This window comes from Siphateles boraxobius, unplaced genomic scaffold, assembly GCF_051911475.1.
Source record: "Siphateles boraxobius isolate OS27281-9 unplaced genomic scaffold, OSU_SipBor_1 66, whole genome shotgun sequence".
Classification (NCBI taxonomy): domain Eukaryota; kingdom Metazoa; phylum Chordata; class Actinopteri; order Cypriniformes; family Leuciscidae; genus Siphateles; species Siphateles boraxobius.
The window spans coordinates 6,515,666-6,529,996 of record NW_027509193.1 but is presented as its reverse complement, the minus strand read 5'-3'; the positions used below and the strand labels follow the sequence as shown (position 1 = coordinate 6,529,996).

The window sequence follows — 14,331 nt, the reverse complement described above, 5'->3', positions numbered from 1 at the left end:
TAGTTCAGACTCTAAATTGTTGGTTGGATGAGCTATTTGAAGCTTAAAAAGGAAAGTCCTGGCTTACCTGGCACTTGGAAATATTGATTTTTAAAATGCAACTTCATGAAGCTTTGAAACATTTAAAAATCTTTTGTTTCGAATCAGTGGTTCGGAGCTTGTTTCAGATTTGCCAAGTCACGTGATTTCAGCAAACAAGGCTTCATAATGTTTGGAACCTTGGTTTCGAAACATTTAAGAATTCAGATATTTTTCAAGATTTTTGGCGTAGATTTTGTGAACCCATGAACAAGTTTCTAAAGGTTAACTGATCTCTCGGGTCAGTTTTGTAGGTTAATTATTTTATTAATTTAATGAATTTCAATACTTGTGTGTTTATAATACAAAAAGGATAATGATATGTATTGCTACTTCACAAAACAAGCACTACAAATAATATAAGAACGCAAATCTTACTGAAACTTCATATTTAATGATATTTAATTATTTTTAGATTACATTTAATAGATTACACTTTCATGAAACGTGCAATTATTTTGTAAGAGGTGTTTGGGCTGAATTTTTGATGCATGTGCAATGTCCGTTGCATTGACCAGTCAGCCTGTGGTGTTTCAAGCTCTTCAAAACATTTTTTCAGGCAGTTTGTCAGAGTTTCGAAAAGCTTTGTATCTCCCATCACTACTTGTAAATCTCTCTGTTGTAGATCTCTCCAGAGCTCCCAGTGAAGACGGGGTCCCTGCAGCAGAGGAGGCTATGGAGGCCACTGAGGAAGACCAGGAGAGCCCAGGACAGGACAGCAGTCAGCCAGGAATCTACACAGAGCATGTGTTTACAGACCCACTGGGAACAGAGTCTTCTGGGGCGTCAGCAGGCAACGATAACCAAAGGTGAGTCAGGCCCAGTGTCTTATCGTTGTTGATTTACATCCAGATTTGGATGGGAACTCATCCTTGGTTGGGTTCCCTTCCAGGGAGTCAGATCAAGACAGGGACGGTGCGGTCTCAGCAGGTGGAAAAGTGGATCAGGCAAAAGAAGAGACCCAGCGGATGAGCAGCGCATTGCCCACCATGTGGCTGGGGGCTCAGAATGGCTGGTGAGATGCACGCAACACAAAAAACAGCATCTCGCACCATATACACTTCCATTATGGCAAGCAACAGATTTTATTAAACACCAGAATATTAAAGATTTGAAACACTCAATACTGACATTTTTTTCCAAAAAATGTCAAAAGTTTAAATATGTACAGAGAAATCATTTTAAATAAATAGGCTAGGCAAATTTTTGTTTTATATATATTGGAGTTTATATACATGTATGAGTTTGTATATGAGTATGTACACTACTGTTCAAAAGTTTGGGGTCAGTAAGTTTTATTATTTAAAATAAATGAATACTTTATTCAGCAATTACTCACTAAATTGATCGAAAGTGACAGTAAATATCTTTATAAAATTACAAATAAATTTCAAATAAATGCTGTTTGTTTGAACTTTTTGTTCATCAAAGACTCCTGAAACAATACAAATATTAATATATGAAACAGCACAACTGTTTTCAACATTTATAATAATAAGTAATGTTAAATGTTTCTTGAGCAGCAAATCATAATTTTAAAACACAATATTACTGTTACTGTATTTTTGATCAGATAAATGCAGCCTACTTCAAAAAATGGATCCATGGTCATGACATGGATTTTTTTTTAATGATTTTAACATGTTCCTTGAAGTTCACATATCATTTTAATAAAGATTTATTCACAAAGAAAACAAATCTATGTGTGTAAAAATATTTATTTTTAACCTTAATCCTTTTAAGGCTTGTCAGTAAACGGCCACTGTTATGACTGACTAACGTCATTGCATAAGGAAACTGTAGTGTTTTGAAAACATTATCCATATAAAACCCTCATTTACAGACAAAATATTATGAAATCATTTACTTACGGTTTATAATGCAGCTGCTGTCAGATCCAATACAGTCGGCTGCTTTATCTTTTAACAAAAGTTCTTTGCAAACTCTCCATTACACGGTGCCTCGCTGATAAAACAAAATGCTCCGAACAAACATACAATCCTTCAACGTGATCCAGGACGGCATTAAAATAAACCATTCGATTGTTCCTGATGCTGTGAACCTTTTGAAGTCTGTACAGGGACTCAAACCAGCTGTTTAAACTGGATGCCTCAAAATGAACGTTTCTTAATTTCTCATGTCATGACCCATTTAATTATTCCAAACTTTTGACCGGTAGTGATGGAGTTGTTTTGTTGTCGATGTTTGTCTCTTATTGTACATAACAAAATACTGCCATACTTCTTTGGAAATCACTTTTACAATCCACATCTGTAGTATTTTTGTAGTGGCCAGGACACCGGGGTTACACCCCTACTCTTTACGAGGAGTGCCATGGGATTTTTAATGGCCACAGAGAGTCAAAAGTACTCATAAGTATGACACAGCCTGTCTTGTTTTCATTCATGCCAAATAAATGTTGTGTCTACTTTGACTAAGATCTACAGTATAGCAACTGCACTGCACTGAAAAAATATTTAGAGAGCTGTGTAATGTACACTGTATCAGATCATCAACGATTTGTTATGTTGAACCATTGAAAAACAATCTGACAATTCCTCATTTGCAAATGTGTTTCATGTAGTTTATATGTGCACTCATCAGTCGCTCGATGGAGGAAGTGTCTTCATGCTGTCAAGCTGAAGGATTCCATCTTGAACGTAGTGTAAGTGGAAAGTAACCTTATAAATTCAGGAAGGTAATATAACAACTTTTGGAATATTGTTTATTTCATATTTGAGTGGAATTCCAATGTATGTAGCCAGATGATAAAGCAATTTGCTTTTTAGCTCTACTTTTATTGCACTTTTATTCAATCTTGAGCTGCAATAAAAAGAAAACACTGAGTACTAATGATATTTGATATTGTTTCTCGACATAGACATGTGAAAGGCCGCGTTTTGGTGGCTCTGGCTGATGGTACACTGGCCGTCTTCCACAGAGGTCTTGGTAAGACACTATCAGTCTGCTAATAATTCACAAACTTATCTTAACTTTGACATTGTTAAAAAAAAACACATCTTGCTTCTACTTTTACAGACAGCCAGTGGGATTTGACCAACTACCACCTCTTGGACCTCGGCCGACCACATCACTCAATCCGCTGCATGACCGTTGTGCATGATAAAGTGTGGTGCGGCTACAAGAACAAGATCTATGTCATTCAGCCCAAAGCAATGAAAATAGAGGTTCAGGATTATGTCTTTACTCTATTAGCTTTTGCGTTTTTGAAAAATGTGTTGCATGCCATTTTTATTAGTATTTGTTAAATCCAATTTTCTGGAGAGCAAAAATTCCTTAAAGTTTAACTTTGCCTATTTTCAACCCGCTTTGAACTGTAACGATGTCAATAGAATATGGAAATGAACTATGCTTACTCGTTTGCCATGTTACTTGGACCTAGAAATTCACGTTTATTTGTTTTGCTTCGGGCGAAACTGGCAGAACAGCAGTTTCTTTTAGTTTTCTCCTGCGTTTGGCCCAAAACACCGTGTTCGTATAGGCTGCCATGTTATATAGAAACCCATTTTGCCAGTGGTGAAGTACTCTTTTAACTTGCTTAAGCAGGATGTTTTTACAATAAGTTGTGATGCATTTCTCATTGGGTATTTATGAAACAGAAGTCTTTTGATGCCCACCCGCGTAAGGAGAGTCAGGTGCGTCAGCTGGCCTGGGTGGGTGATGGGATTTGGGTGTCCATCCGGCTAGACTCCACCCTCCGCCTCTTCCACGCTCACACCTTCCAGCATCTCCAGGACGTGGACATTGAGCCTTATGTCAGCAAAATGTTAGGTGAGAATACTGTGAAATTTTAGTTTTTTTTCTTTAGGTTCATGGCCACCTTTTATTATTCTGCTTAATATTGTGAAATATATTCCAATTTAAAATTCTCTATTGTAATATATAGTAAACTGTAATGTATTCCTGTGATCAAAGCTGAATTTTCAGCATCATTACTCCAGTCTTCAGTGTCACACGATCCTTCAGAAATCATTCTAATATGATGATATGATGATTTGATGCTCAAAAACATTTCTGATTATTATCAATGTTGAAAACTGCTTCATGTTTTTGTGGAAACTGATACATTTGGTTTTTCAGGATTTTTTGATGAATAGAAAGTTCAAAAGTATTTGACAAATATTTTGTTACATTTAAATGTCTTTAGTGTCCCTTTTGATCAATTCAATATCCTTGCAGTGCACCATGTAGCTTTTGGGCCTCTAGTGGTTAAACATTGCAGAAGAACATTGTTTTGGTTTTGCTTCGGCTCTGCCTGACTGTGTGGATGAATATGATTATTTCTCATAACTATAAAAAAGATTATCCTTCTGCTCGTAAAACATTCACTACTAGGCTTAAGAGATATAACCAGTTTAGATGGAAAGATCTCAAGCTGACCAGCTTAAGACATTACTGTAGCTTTACCCATTAATAGACTCTGTCCTTCTTTGAAAATAAATTCCAGCACAACGCTACAACAACCATAATGAAATGACCCTTCACAACAGATAATGCTTTACAATGAACTCTGTTAGAGAGCTACATACGCAATTTATGTTCAATAAAATACCTCACTCACCTGTTGAGTAATAAAAACACTATCTCTACGTTGCTTTTACAGCGATTCATTCAGACACAACTGTTCTGCTTTGTTTGGAACTGTTATCATTGGTCAAATAGAGCAAAGACAGTAAAAATGTACTGCATATCAACTCATTGTTTATTGAACTGTTGTAATACATTTGCAATTGTGCTGATATTCGGGAAAACCGCATTTTTCCTCGTGTGATATTGCTTGAATATGCTATAAAAAACAATCCCGTACAATTTATCTTGAATTTTGCGGGCATTTAATTCATTTTGTGGGCATTTCCTACCCTGCACAATGCTATTTCACGCCAGCTCCAGACTCGCTTGCTTGTAAATGGAGGGTTACAGTTATCGAAACCAGATTGAAATCTGAAAAAATGAAGTCTGTCTGACCCAAAACTTTTGAATGGGAGTGTGCATCTGAGAAACACATGAAATTACAAGACAAGATTTGAGCTCTTTTATAATATGCTTTGGAATGAATACACAATAATCGGACTTCCACTTGTCTTTAACAGGAACAGGGAAACTGGGCTTCTCTTTTGTGAGGATTACGGCTCTAATGGTTTCCTGTAACCGGCTGTGGGTGGGAACAGGAAATGGTGTCATCATCTCCATCCCGTTATCAGACTGTAAGCCAGCATCACAGCACACATAAACATATGTACATCAGTATTTGATGTGGAAGGCAGCCTTAGTTTCAGTCTCTTTGGCCACTTCTCTCTGTTCTCTCTCATCTCCTGTCTCTGTAGCTGTAGGTCAGTGTGGATATCTAGGTCAGAGGGGTGAGTGGGAAACACATTTTTGACAGCTGATTCAATCTGATTGGCTTGTTTGCTTTTATGCTCAGCGGTGTTCAATATTTCATATCCAAGTTCTTTGTTCTTAGTTCCTCTTAGATCGTCCTCTCTCTCCAACCAACTTCCTCTTTCTGAGCTTATCAACAGTGAATCTGCATCTAGTCGAAATTTGCTTGTAATGCTTTAGTATTAATGGCTGTTTCCCACTAATTTCGCAACAAGGCTGTGCTTTGAATTTGACAGGCATCTTCTCTGCAAGATACTAACTGCTAACATTAGATGCTTTAGACACTTGTGTTTACACACTTTTCCCCTAGCAGCTAATAAGACGGTGGGAGCGATCGCCTGTCGTCCAGGTGGGGCGGTGCGAGTGTACGGCGATGACACCATGGTCGGTGCTGTGACTGGCTCGTACGTACCGTACTGCTCCATGGCACACGCGCAGCTCTGCTTCCATGGCCACAGAGACGCTGTTAAATTCTTTGCTACAGTTCCAGGTATAACGTCATTAACATCATTAACATTAGCCACCTTATTTTGAAACATGGAAGCAAGCTATTTTCTGTGAATGTGCAAGACTTCCTATTCATTATACATCTATAGGTAAATAACTAGAGGAATACATTAAATGGTAAATGCATTAAATGGTAAATGACAATTTACAAATGCTCTTACATTCAAAATAAAGTGGATATGGCCCGTTGTGAAGCCTCGTGTTTAAAGAAGTCGACTCCATTCAATTAAGTGCCTGATTATTGAAAGTTTCATGATAACATCATGATAAGATTAATATTACTCCAGTAACATTAAGGACCACGGCTTGTCAAGATATGTGGGTAAATCTCTCAAACAAAATGACCATATTTTAGCTCAAAATAAAAAGAAGAATATTACAATAATGTATTATGACTATATATATATATATATATATATATATATATATATATATATATGTAATACAAAAATACATATTTTGAAATGGTCAACCCTATAACATTAATCAATCCTTTTATATTAAAAAGGTAAATTAACAGTAAATGCAGCACAATAAATACTAAATACTACTATGGTGTAAAGTGTATATATATGTATGTTTTTGCAAATATATATATACATATACAGTAGTGTATACAGTATACAGGGCAATAAAACGGTAACTGTATTTATCGACGGTACACCATTGTCAGAAACGATATAAAGAATTTTCAATATAGCGCTCGATACTTTCATTAAAATGCGCACGCATCGCTGGCGTTGCTCAACATCAAATGGTAAATGTAATGAAAGTGGAACGAAACTGACAGTTTTACAGTTTGGACTAATGTCTGTGCAAGTGCAGCGCGAGCCGATCTTGATCACAGTAACACTGTTGCTACAGCGCTAAGAGATCCAGAAAAGAAAGCATTTGAATTTGCCACTGAATTAATAACATCGCTGCGAGATCTTGTAAGAAGCATTCAAATTTCTCCATTATTAACGGACCAAACTGCGCTGATGTGGAAACCAGGAGAAACATTCTGCCATGAATGAACTAGTACAGTATATATACAGTGCAAAAATGGCTACATTAATCTCTTTTATCCAAGTAAAGCATTTAAGAATTATGTTTGCTAGACATACTATACCCTTACATAAAATCAGACAGATAGAAGATGGGGTAGCACTTTATTTTGAATGTCCCTTTTGAACATTCTGCTACTATAAGTAACTTTGCTACTACATGTCAACTTACATTAATTAGAGTATCAGTAGACTTTCTGCTTAATATATGTGGGCTCTTTATTGTGATGGTCCTCCAATAGATATTCCACTGACTATATTTAAGAATTTTATTTAACTTTAACTTTGCAACTACATGTCAACTTATACTTGGCCTAACCCTACCAGTCTATTAATGCTCTACAAACACTGAGAGCTAGTAGAGATGTAAGTGCAACGCTACTTATATTCAACAGAATGTGTTAAAGGTACCTTCAAAATAAAGTGAAACCTTAAATGGTGAAAAATATGCTGTGTGTGCAAAGAATGTTTTGATTAGCAATTTACTAGCAATTTACAATTAACGTGTTCAGCATATTGTTTTAAATCTGTGGTGTTTGATATAATGATTGGTGGAGTGCAAATGTGTTAATGCTGTGCTCCAGGTCAGGTTATTGTGCCAGGAGCTGAAGGCACGCCTGACAACTCAGACTCTTCAGGCCCAGACGGCAAGAGCATGCTTATAATGAGCGGAGGAGAGGGATACATCGACTTCAGAATCGGTAAGAGCTTCAGTAACAGTGTCTCCAGGACCTGCCCATAAGCAGCAGATGCCATTTGTGCAGGTCTCACATTGTAAACCTATTAAAGGGATAGATCACCCAAAAATGAAAATTCTGTCAGTATTTACTCACCCTCATGTTGTTCCAACCCCGTAAGACCTTCGTTCATCTTCGGAACACGAAACAAGATATTTTTGATGAAATCTGAGAGCTGAATCACTCCTCCATACTAGTCCATAGGCTTCTTCAGGGATTGAACTTGCCGGCCTCAAAAGGTTATTAAAGACATCGTTAAAATAGTCCAAGTGACTACAGTGGCTCAATCTTAAGTTTATCAAGCGACGAGAATACTTTTTGTGCGCAAAAACAAACAAAAATAACGACTTTATTTCAACTATTCAGTGTAGTCACTTGGACTACTTTAACGATGTCTTTAATAACTTTTCGGGGCTGGCAAGTTTCAATCCCTGAAGAAGCCTATGGACTAGTATGGAGGAGTGATCCAGCTCTCAGATTTCATCAAAAATATCTTAATTCGTGTTCCCAAGATGAACGAAGGTCTTACGGGGTTGGAACAACATGAGGGTGAGTAAATACTGACAGAATTTTCATTTTTGGGTGAACTATCCCTTTAAATGTGCACATTCTGCTCTGCTGACATTTTAAAACCATCTCTTTTTTTGTTCTCTTAGGTGATGAGGATGGTGGTTTGGGACGAGATGAAGATGAAGAATCAGCCGAACCTACGTTGAAACTGCAGTCGGCTCCTGCCAAGCCGGAGCGCAGTTATGTAATAGTCTGGCAGGTTGCGCAGTGAGTGACTGATGAATCACTGCTTCGGGTTAAGCGGAGAACTCTAGATCAAACCCACACGGACATACTTTTCTTCTTATTGATATGGATATTATCATTAATAATATTAGTGTTGTTCTTAATCCCTACATCACAATGAGTTCTTTAATATTTTTTGCTTAGATGTTTATTTAATTTTATTGTTTTATATAAATATGGCATTGACAGAAGAGATCAGTGTTAAAATGAAGGAAGAAAACGACAACTTTAAGTCCGTCCACAACTATATCGCAACTATATGAAAATCCTGTGCTATAAGTCTTAAAGGTTTACATGTAACTTTAGGGAACTGTTATAATGTTAACAGTTATAATGTTATTAGCTGCTTGAGATGATTTTTGTAGGTTTTTTTTGTTGTACACAGAATTGATCAGAGGTTTCTCTGTGCACCATGGCAGTGGTAGCATTGTGTAGTTCATGTATATAGAAACTCAGAGAGCTATTTTTGCTATCTGTCTGGCATAGATCTCGTGAGCGGTGTGTCTCGGCACCTTACAGCATGGTGTGCGTGTCTGTATGTGTGTATTTCTCGCTTGCATGAGTCCTGTATCATTCCTATACAGAGCCCCGGAGCTCTAGACATTCGGGCTTCCTTCACGCTAGAGCTTGCTGACACTTTAAAGACAAACCGAACAAACATAAACTCCGGGAAAAAGCAACATATGGAAGAGCTGCATGATTAAAAAAAAAAAAGAACAAAAAAAATGGTTTCAAATAGAGATCACAATTCTCAGACGATTCTGAACATACAACTGAACAAAATACTATTTAATTTATTAGAGGTTCTGACAAAATGCTAAATGCTGCAGTCTATATAAAAATGTTTATTTAATTCGAATTCTATTTTTTTAAAAATTGGTTTGAACGAATGATTCATTGACTCACTTAAATACTTCTTGCTGAACTACTGAATGAATCAGTGTTTTTGATCAAATCTCTTGAATGAATGATTCGATGGCGAATACATATTTTTAACAGTCACTTGTCGCCACCTACTGGTGTAACGATGTAATTGATACAATCATTATTTGAAGCGCCACATTACTTTTAAAAGGTGATTTGCTTTATTTTTTATTGCTACTGTAGACATCAGTGTTTATATCCAGATTCCAAACTATAACTTTATCCCAGTACTTCTGTGATCATTTGAATTATTGTAAGACAGAAACAACGAATACTGTGTGGTTGAAAAGACATTTTGTGAAGCTGTTTCATACTTATACATGACAACTGCTCTCTCTGGATCAACGGCAGCACTTATGCAGATTTGAATGTTTCTGTGTGCTTTTGGTTTAATTACCAGGCGAATAGTTGTCATTTAGGAATAAAGCTGCGTTCACACTGCCAATTTCATCTCAATTGAGAGCTTTCAATTTTCGGCGTCACGAGTGACAGTGACCGTTGCCGACAGAATCGTGTGGGTGTTTGAATCGAGATTGCAATCTCTTAACGATTAATTGTGCAGCTCTAATACGCGGTAGTGTTTATTGCAGTAGAGATGTCTACCCTTTAACCAAAGGATGAAACGTAGAACAAATAACATGTAACTAAACAGCCTAATTGTCAAATATTTTGCATCGCCAAGGCTTTTTGATGTTCTGTGACTCTCTTGAATGAACAAACAATGGACAAAATAATGTTAATAAAAAATTGACAGGGATTGTATAATAAATGATTTGTATTTCTTTTGTTGGATTTAGTTTTGTTTGCTTCAGCACTAAGCATACCAGATAATTAATATGGGTTTTGTCTGTATTGTATGTCCCAGGCATCGTTTCGAGTGTGTTATATTTTCTAATTCTGAGTTTTGCGCTCCTTTTGTATCTGCTCTGTTCGACACTTTTATTGTACCTTGATGTCTGTTGAAACAAATGCAACAGGATATTTGTCTTTTTATGGGGAAATGGGTAGGTTTTGGGCTTTTTGTTTCTTTTCAATTCTGACACATAAAGGGAATCTTTATATCCTTGTCGACGCCATTCCAAGTATTTATTTTTCATAATGAACTTTGTGGTTCAGAATGTAACTTTTTACATGTTTGTGAACAAGGACGTTATTGTTTTGCTTTACGTCAGACACAGATATTGTCATGTTGAAGGAACTGACTAATCATTTTGACAGTATTAGATGGCGTATGACGTATAACCTCCATGGATCGTTCGGAAATCAACATGATATTGTACTGAGCTATGCATGTTTTTTTTGTTTTTCTTAAGTATACTGCAGTTTGTTTGTTCATGTTTGTTTATCGCCACCTTTTTGGGCGGTTGTGTGTTGTGAGTGTGTGGAGATGATTGAGAAATATTACTGCATTTGTGTGTGTGGATGAGTGCGTGTGTGTGTAGTCGCTGTATCCCTTAACTCTTACTGGAATTGCTGTGTGTGCCACGGCTTGTCATCACTGTTTTTCTTGTTAAAAGTTTGCTAAAACTGCATCATAGCCTTATTTTTGAATTCTATTAAACTCGATTTCATGGGGAATTCACTTTCTGTCTTAGTTTTATTCACTAATGTGTTCATGTGTTATAAAATAGTCTGATTCACAAACGTATCCGGTTATTTCCGTAACCTTGGTTCCCTGAGATGAGAGAACGAGACATTGTGTTTTCTAACCCCCTTCCTCCAAATACTACTGAAGCCTTATTATATTATTCCAGTAACACTGGCCAATGGCGTTCAAGTGTACGAGATATGGGTGAGCTTGTCTGCCATATAAAGCAGTGCTGGATGTCATTCATTCAGAATCTTGACTGAAGCAACCTTATATTGCAAGATCCTGAGCTAGGTAATACAGCAGTTTATGCAATGTCTCGTTCCCTCATCTCAGGGAACCAAGGTTACGGGAGTAACCGGAGACGTTCCCTTTCAATTTTGTTTTTCGACATTGAATTAGCTAATACTATGGTGAACGTGTAAAATCATGCCGTGTTAACTATAAAGATGTCGCATTCATCCCAGGGGCGGGGCGGAGTTAACACAGGTGAGACCTGTAGGAAATGAAATGGTGCCAACGCCATCACATATAAATTGGTTTGAAAAGTTTCGATCATTTGGAACAAAATTATGTATAATGGGGTAATGGCTGAGCACAATGGTGCTTAATGAGTAGTGTATGACACGGTGATCACGTCGCCGTCTATATCATAATAAACATGATGAGCTGACAGGGACAGAATTGAGGTGGTATATACGACCTAGTTAAAACCACTGAGGCATGTAGCGCAGATCATAACAGACTGGGTAGGCAGGTGCGCAGCTCACACAAGACCGTACATGTGAAGCTAGTGACAACACATCTAAGTTATAAAACCGCAGATATCCTGAATAGATATGCCATTGTTTCATGTTCACAATGAAGCCATTTCCTTGGTGGAGTGGACTCGTACTCTTATAGGACATTTCACGTTTTTAGAGCCATAAGCCAGGGTGATCGCATAGACAATCCAGTGGGACAGTCTTAGACACAGTCAGGCCTTTTGTGCGTCCGCCAAAGCATACAAATAGCTACTTTGTGCTCTTGAGTGCCTAAACTGTCTAGAGCACTCGATATAACATGTAACGCGCGTACAGGGCACATCAAGGGTGTATTAAGCTGTCCTGTCCTGGCCAGTTTCTTGGGAAAGCTGACGGTGCTATGATCTGCGCTTTAAGTGGGTTCGAAAGCACTTTCAGTACATAACCTTTCCTAGGTTTAAAGTGACTCTGCAATCACCTGTCCCAAATTCAATACACGAGTTGTCAATTGATAGCGCTTGCAAGTCCCCAACTCGCTTAACAAAGGCCAACGCAAGCAGCCTTGAGAGAGAGCTCACGCAAGCTCGCTGATTGCAATGGCTTGAACGGCGGTCCCGTAAGAGCTTCCAGCACAAGTGCCAAGTCCCAAGTGGGCAGGGTGGAAGGGCGAGGGGGTTCAGCCTTCTAGCTCCCTTTAAGAATCGCATCACTAGGTCATTTCTGCCGTTACCGCGGAAGGAGCCTTGGCCTCTGAGATATTGTGTTCAGCACTCACTGAAAAAGCGCATCTGTCACTGGCGAGCTCCGTCGAGCGTCCAGACATGAATATTCCTGAACTCCGGGTTAGGGTGTCATATCGTTCTCTTTGCTTGAGAGAGATCTCTACTCAGCGGGATTGTCTACTGAGCGGCTCCCAGCATCTCCATCATTTCTGGGAACCATAGCTGGTTGGGTGATTTCGGTGCCACTTACAGAACTGATTCCCTCTTCTTTCTAATTTTGAAAAGCATGCAAGGCAGAAGTTTTACTGGAGGAAAGGCGTACTTGTGCGCTTTCGGCCAGCTGTGTGCGAGTGCATCCACACCCAGGGAGACTGCATTAGTGAATAAAACAGTGGGCAGTGAGCGTTTACTGTGGATGAGAAGAGATCCACCTCCGCCCTGCCGAATACACTCCAAATCATATTGACAGTTAGAGGGTCTAATCTCCACTCTCCATGGATAACCCCGCCTCTCTATAGCATGTACACATCGCAATTCAGATGTGGGGGAAGAATGTCTGGGAGAAAGCACTCGATGAAAAGCACAAAGCTCTAGGCAGCTGATGTGCCACGACTTGTCTACTTCTTACCATTTCCCGAAGGCTGGTCTGCCATTTCATATGGCTTCCCAGACCATGCCCAACTCATCTGTCATAACAGTCTTCCTCCTGACCACCTGTCCAATAGGAAATCTAAGCTCTGAAGATGAGTGAGAAGTCTGAGCCTGTCGCTGAGCAGCGCTCTCTGATTGGGCTAAAACCAGCCATTAGTTCAAGATGTGCATTCCACTCTGCTTGAGAGGGGAGAGAGATGCATTATACATTTTGTGAACATATTCATGGCCAATGATAACCCGAAAGGCAGGAACTTGAATTGATATTCTATCCCCTCAATGGCAAATCTCAGGAAGCGCCTGTGACGAGGGGCTACCTGAATGTGAAAATAAACATATTTTAAATCCACAGAGAGAAACCAATTTCCCGGCTGTATTCATTTTGAACAGGCCCTTGTATAGCGTGCGATTCAGTGGTCTCAAATCCAAGATTGGTCGGAGTCTGCCGTCTTTCTTTTTAACTGAGTACTTTATCTCAGTCAGAGTGAGCCTCAGGTGACGATCTAACACCACCAGATTTCCCATGTTGCGGCCGATCGACCAAGCTGTCACTTTTGTTGCTCTGAGGACCAGATTCGTGTCACACTAGATCTCTTCTGGGTCCGCCCACCCTTATCCACAGACTTGAGCAGCTTGGCCTGATAAACCTGGAGGATCGCCATCATATGCAGTGGTGAAGCTGCTTGGCCCGCCGCGGAGAATGCCTTGCCATCGAAGTTTGTGGTGGCGCGGCAAGGTTTAGAAGTGAGAGATGTGTTTTCTCACCCTCCATCTCGTCACTGCTGCAGGCCAGAGATGGCGGCTTCTATTGGGGATAGTCTTCATACCGGACTCGAATGTGCACTCGAGTCATGAGCGACCCTTCCACGACTTTGATATCTCATTGTGCACCTCGGGGAGAAGGGAGAGGGCCTCCTCATGTTGTCATTTTGGCCGCGGTTAGTCTGGAGGAACCACTCGTCCAGGCAGCTCCTGGCTGGCTTGGCAGGAGGTAACCACTCCAAACCGAGCTCATCAACCACCTTTTTACAAGACGTGTAGGAGCTCGACATCATCACTATGATGGAGGTCCCCTACGTTGCTGACGTGGGGCGCGGTATAATCCTGCGGCCTGTTGGATCACTCATTCTTCGCAGATGC

At 39.2% G+C, this 14,331-nt stretch overlaps 1 protein-coding gene across 20 annotated transcripts in view; it reads left to right on the top strand.

Annotated features, from left to right (window-relative positions):
• Nucleotides 1-11,069, top strand: part of spag9a (sperm associated antigen 9a) — a 36,820-nt gene extending 25,751 nt beyond the window's left edge. For 6 of the 20 annotated variants that reach the window (XM_077211841.1, XM_077211835.1, XM_077211825.1 and 3 more), the window contains 11 exons: nucleotides 704-887; nucleotides 971-1,093; nucleotides 2,663-2,743; nucleotides 2,960-3,027; nucleotides 3,118-3,266; nucleotides 3,699-3,870; nucleotides 5,190-5,303; nucleotides 5,376-5,456; nucleotides 5,789-5,968; nucleotides 7,616-7,732; nucleotides 8,425-11,069. In XM_077211841.1, the coding sequence (XP_077067956.1) occupies nucleotides 704-887; nucleotides 971-1,093; nucleotides 2,663-2,743; nucleotides 2,960-3,027; nucleotides 3,118-3,266; nucleotides 3,699-3,870; nucleotides 5,190-5,303; nucleotides 5,376-5,456; nucleotides 5,789-5,968; nucleotides 7,616-7,732; nucleotides 8,425-8,549 (1,394 nt within the window). In that variant the 3' untranslated portion in view covers nucleotides 8,550-11,069. The remainder of the gene's footprint in view (nucleotides 1-703; nucleotides 888-970; nucleotides 1,094-2,662; nucleotides 2,744-2,959; nucleotides 3,028-3,117; nucleotides 3,267-3,698; nucleotides 3,871-5,189; nucleotides 5,304-5,375; nucleotides 5,457-5,788; nucleotides 5,969-7,615; nucleotides 7,733-8,424) is intronic. The other 14 variants (XM_077211843.1, XM_077211838.1, XM_077211837.1 and 11 more) reach the window with 6 other exon arrangements.
• Nucleotides 11,070-14,331: the final 3,262 nt, after the last annotated feature.